At 38.2% G+C, this 5,562-nt stretch overlaps 1 protein-coding gene across 1 annotated transcript; it reads right to left on the bottom strand.

Moving 5' to 3' along the window:
- Window positions 1-2,927: 2,927 nt before the first annotated feature.
- On the bottom strand, window positions 2,928-4,183 carry LOC145114209 (uncharacterized). The gene is made up of 3 exons (XM_079050199.1): window positions 3,818-4,183; window positions 3,626-3,709; window positions 2,928-3,536 (listed from the first exon to the last, which is right to left on the bottom strand). The coding sequence occupies exons 1-3, from the start codon at window positions 4,181-4,183 to the stop codon at window positions 2,928-2,930; spliced, it is 1,059 nt and encodes a 352-aa protein (XP_078906325.1).
- Between the last annotated feature and the right edge of the window lie 1,379 nt (window positions 4,184-5,562).

The raw sequence follows: 5,562 nt of genomic DNA, 5'->3' as shown, positions 1-5,562 counted from the left end.
ATAAAGACTCATCTCGAGCTCTCACTGAACGTCATGACCTCATTGCGGCGGAGTGCAAAGAGGTTGAGGAAATGATGACGACTACTAAAAAAATCAAAGATCATGAGGAATGGATAAAAAAACTAAGAAGAATATCAAACTTTCTGAAAAATGGCTTGCTGACAAGGATGCAGAAATGATAGAACTTGGGAGGCAAAAGGACCGTATAGAAGATAAAATAAGAATTAGGGACGACTACATAACAATGGAGAAAGAAATGTATCCTTTGCAATTCCTTTAAGTTAATTACTGTTGTTGTACGTTTACTATATGTTTCTGGCTTGTTGAATGTATTATCTTCGAGTTTTAGTTATTATTCTACTTGTAATGATGCACTAATATAATCATAATATTACCCATCATCTTTAAAATAAACACACCATTTCAAAATACACAAATTAATGTCCTCTAAAACAAAACATAATTAATTATAAATACAACATCAATCATTCAAATCAAACGTTGAACAATAGTCTTCTTCTGCGTCCCACTCGTCCAACGCGTCTCTTGTGTCCCGTGCGTCTCTAGCGTCTCCTGAGTCCCTTGTGTCCCTTTCCCTTTCCTTTTTGTGTTACTACCTGATGTCGCACTATTTTTTCTAGCCTTTTTTTGATTTTATTGGGACCAATGTCGGACAAGTCATTGCATTATGTGTTGTACTATCACATCTACTACACCTTCTTACTATAGGTTCCTCACCTTGTGACGGGATACAATTTCTGTTTCTCGGTCTACCAGCTTGACGTGTATCCATTATCAGGGGTTTAACAACCATCATCTCAACATGAATCTCCCAATCACACGGTTCTGGAAGTGGGTAAACAAGCTCCTCAGACGTACTTCGGTAAGTTTCCATTTTGTAAGCATCTATAGCCAAATGTCCGAAGTTAGTTTTTTTCAAGTGCTTTAAGACCATTATGACATGACCACAAGGCAACCCAATTCCTTCCCAATATTTGCATGTACAAGTCTCTTGCCTCAGATCAACTATGCCACCATGTTTGAAATCATGCACTTCATAGATTGCATCTGAAACACCAGAAACGGACCATCCTGTCGTACACTTGTAACGACGTAAATTTTAAAACAATTTTTCATTTTTCAAACATAATAAAACTCATATAATATTCTCAAAATCTCATGTATCAAATGTCATCACAATAAAACATATCCCAAAATCTCAACACATAATCCTCTGCCAGTGTGTACAAATCATGACGACGCCTTCCCGTGATCCTCGCTTGTACCTGAAACACATATCACATAACACGGTAAGCATAAATGCTTAGTGAGTTCCCCAAAATACCACATACAACACATAAGCCACTCGAGGCTATAACTCAGTATGACCCTCCGGTCAATGTGTCTCAGCGGGACCCTCCAGTCCCGTAGCTCGTTGGACCCTCCAGTCCGGTCTAGCTCGTTGGACCCTCTGGTCCGTTCTAACTCGTAGGACCCTCCGGTTCGGTCTATATAACACATAGCATACATATATCACAATGCACATAAACTCAAACATACACATAACACATAAGACCCTCCGGTCTGCACATAGTTACCACTCTAGGTAATGTATAGTGAGAAGACTCACCTCGGGTAATCTCGGAAAGTCTCGAACTCGAATCACTGATCTAGCCTCCGCCTAATCACATAAAGTAATTATCTCTAATTAATACGGCTCTCAAAGACTAGACTAGTCCCTCCCTATATTCTCTCAGAAGGGAAAAAGACCATTTTACCCCTCCAATAGTCCAATGTCCAACTATTGACCAAACCCTAAAAGTCAATCCTAGTCAACGGTCCAACTTTGACCAGACTCGTCGAGTGCACTCGGGTGACTCGACGAGTCCATGCGTGTCCTCTGAATCCTCCTAAGGCCTCACTCGACTCGTCGAGTTAACCTTTCTCTCGACGGGTTACCACTGATCACGAATCGTGGTGCAACACAATCCGACTCGTCGAGTCCTCTCATGGACTCAACGAGTTTCTTCCATGAGAATGCTCAAACGACCTTCTGAGGTCAGATCTGCTTCTCTAATTTATAGATCTGACCTTCTAACACCCAAAAGTCACGTAAAGGTCTGAACTTTACGTTCATGCATCGCACATATGGCTCTATTTGAAGAAATAGCTCTAAAAATGGAGTCCTAGGCTCAATATTCTCATGTAACAGCATAAACTTGGTTGTTGGGACACTCTGGACCTCTCAAGGTCCAGATCTAAAGTCTATTCCTCAATGGGACTTCACATGCTCCATATTCCAACTAAAGGAAGGGTAAAGAAACCCTAGATTCAAGAGATCTACTATATACACAAAAATAGGCATGGATTCATACCTCAACAGCAACCTTTGGTGAAGTAATGGTAGGTCTGAGCTCCTCAATCAGCCTAGCTTGAATCCCCTCTCTTCTTCTTGCAAGAATGCACTAAAGATGATGCAGTTAGCTCCTTCCCTCACTCTCTATGCTCTCTGGTTCGTTAGGGTTTCTCAAGTGGGTGTGTGGCCGCAATGAGGGCCATAAGGACCCTTAAATAGGGCATATGCCCAAATATTTAGGGTTTCTGTCCACAGCGCGGACTCGTCGAGTCCATTCCTTAATCCTAGTCAACAGTCGCGATCCTACTCGACGAGTTTAGGCGTCAACTCGTCGAGTCCCTCTCCTTGACTCAAAAATAAATACTCAATTTATGATACCTAGAAATCCGGATGTTACAACGCTCTTCATTTTTACTAACTATTTTTTCAGCCCACTCGGTTAGCATTGTTGAACGTTTCCTTGTAAAGAATATATATATATATATATATATATAATTAACTTATTATTCGAGATAATTAAAGTCCAAATTAGATTCATACCACCATCGATGCAACGCTTGTTACACCATTCCTATGAAAGACGACAGAAGAACTCAAAAAGAGGTATTATAGGCATCTTCCTTGCATCTACAGATAAAGCGTTCATGGACTCTGCACTGTTCGAGGTCATGTAATCGTACCGTTTCGATGGGGAATATGCTCTAGTCCATTTAGCACGTGGAATTTCACTTAGATACGTCGCTACTTGCGGTCTAGTAGAACTAAATCTAGACCACAATTCTTCAAAAACATTTCTTTTGTAAGCTTTCACAAGCCTCCAAAACAACACTTTTGTTTTATCATTTTTCCCAAACCTGTGTACTATGTTTCCTAGTAGATGAAAAGCACACACGCCATGATGAGCATGAGGGAAAAAAATTTCAATACTAACCCGAATTGCATCGGCCCTATCAATTACAAAAGTCAATTCTTGACAATCACCAACACATTCATACAACTTTTCAAGAAACCATGTCCAATTAAGACCACTCTCTTTTTTGCATATTCCGTGCGCAAGGGGCACTATCTGGTTGTTCCCGTCCATAGCTATTGCATGCAATATGGTTCCCTTAAAATCACCCTTCAAATGGGCACCATCCATAATTATAACTTTACGACAAAAACGTTTGAACGCTCGTATCTACAATATATTAAAATGGAACAAATAAACACTCTACAATTTTTTACAAATAATTATATATTAAATAACAACAAGTTTTTTGTATTTACCGTGCTCCCAATGGCATAAAAACAAGACTCAAAACAATCTTCAGAATCTGTTTGTATATAGGCCACTGTACCAGGATTATGCATCTTTAAATTGTGAAAATAAATAGGAAGTTTGGAAAAACATTTTTCACCTGATCCCAACAACAATTCCATAGCTTATTGTTTTGCACGCCAAGCTTGTTTGTAATTTACATTGATTTCCACCAAAGCATTCAAATCCCTTGATATTTCATTAGGCCTCCAAACCTTGGAACGAGTTTTTCCCATAATCTCATGCAATATAGTACCCATGAATTTTTTATTAGCATGCTTATGATTAGGGTGTATCTGTAATGACGAACATGTGTGCACATTGTTGAAAGTCGTGATTTCAAATTCACCAGTAGGATGAATGCGTTTTGCATATAAACGCCAACTACAGTTCTCAATTTTACAATATACCTCATAACGATTTTTGTTAGAATTTTTGGTCTTAAACTGAAACTTTTCTCTAGTTGCTTTAAGACTCAAAGCAAATATTAGTTGTTGTTTGTTATCATACGTTTGACGAACAAACATATCATCATTTGGACCTAATGTCACACCCCCGAACCAGACGGCGGAAACGTCTGGGGGCTCGTGTGACTAACAATTGAATTATCATCACAATGAATACACATGAAACATAACACATTCATCACCAACATTTCATATTACAACCAACATTGTTCACATCAAGTACATTGTTATAAATTACATAAGTTCAAAGTATTAATAGTACGAGGAGCGATGTTACATAAAATAAAACCATGCATACTTGGAAATCTTCCTGCTTAACGATTACTTGAGAATACAAGTTATTTTGAAAACGGTCAACATATATAATGTTGGTGAGTTCATAAGTATGTTTGAATAAAAGTCTTTGTATCCTTTGTAAAAACCCAAAAAATCCGATATTTTCTGTAAAGTGTCTGAAAATGATATGAAAATCAAGTATAAATGCATGTGTGAATTTCGTAGTAGTAACATATATGAATGTAGTTTAGATTTCTTTGTATTGTAAGTAAGTGATAATTGAATATTAGTATTTCCCCAGAAAATCCGATATTTTCTGATTTGTTATAATGTCGAGGTTCTTGTATCGTTAACTAAGTTGTTTTGTATTGACACAATCGAAGGGTTAGTCTTCGAAATGTTAAATTGGTATTAAAATCTCCATATGAGTCGTTATAACCATGCATGATAATGACTAGATTGCCTGTCTTGGCATTTTTCCAAATACTGGTATTTGCTCAAGGTTTTGTCGCCCTAGACTGTCCTAGTCTAGCTGTAGCGAACAACTAAGGCGTAGGGGGTCACCCCGTATAGATCTATACACAAACTCTCGTTCTCCCTCCAGGAGACTCTGATTATAACTACAAGCTACGATTGTACACTCAAAGGTGCCAACCGACACGTCTCACTAGATTCTCAACCTTTCGTACTATGTTTAATGTTTACGTGCATGTTGTATGTTATCAATCCAAAGGTACATGTATAAGTATATGAAGTTCAATAGTTATATAAAGGTATAGTTACAATCTACCAAGCATGTGAATTTCAGTCTAAGCCCAATTAGCATGTAAGTGGATCACAAAGGCCCAATAGCATGTAAGTGGATAATTTGGGCCCAATAGGCATGTAAATGGACCACAAAGGCCCAACAAACATGTGACCCATAACTCAGGCCCAAATTAACATGTAAATGGGTCGCAAGGCCCAATAAAAATGTCATGGAAAATATTGGGCTCAATATACACTTGGATGGGCCCTTAAGGCCCATTGGCCATGTAACGTGAATATTAGGCCCAATAAAATTGTTATCGATGTATTTCGTCCATTTGTTATTGTTTCGTTGATTGTTTTAGTTCGAGGTTTACCGAATTGAATATAAAAGTTCTCTTTTGTAAAAACGACGA

Source organism: Lactuca virosa, chromosome 5, assembly GCF_052849685.1.
Source record: "Lactuca virosa cultivar CGN04683 chromosome 5, Lactuca_virosa_CGN04683_v6, whole genome shotgun sequence".
NCBI classification, from domain to species: Eukaryota; Viridiplantae; Streptophyta; class Magnoliopsida; order Asterales; family Asteraceae; genus Lactuca; species Lactuca virosa.
This window is presented reverse-complemented; position numbering and strand designations above follow the sequence as displayed.

What these genes read in the sequence shown, in the direction of transcription:
- LOC145114209 (XM_079050199.1), bottom strand. Translation starts at nt 4,183, where the DNA reads ATGTTTGTTCGTCAAACGTATGATAACAAACAACAACTAATATTTGCT. An exon ending in ATGCTTTGGTGGAAATCAAT is followed by an intron (nt 3,710 to 3,817) that starts GTAAATTACAAA and finishes CACAATTTAAAG; the next exon opens with ATGCATAATCCTGGTACAGT. An exon ending in TTTATGCCATTGGGAGCACG is followed by an intron (nt 3,537 to 3,625) that starts GTAAATACAAAA and finishes AATATATTGTAG; the next exon opens with ATACGAGCGTTCAAACGTTT.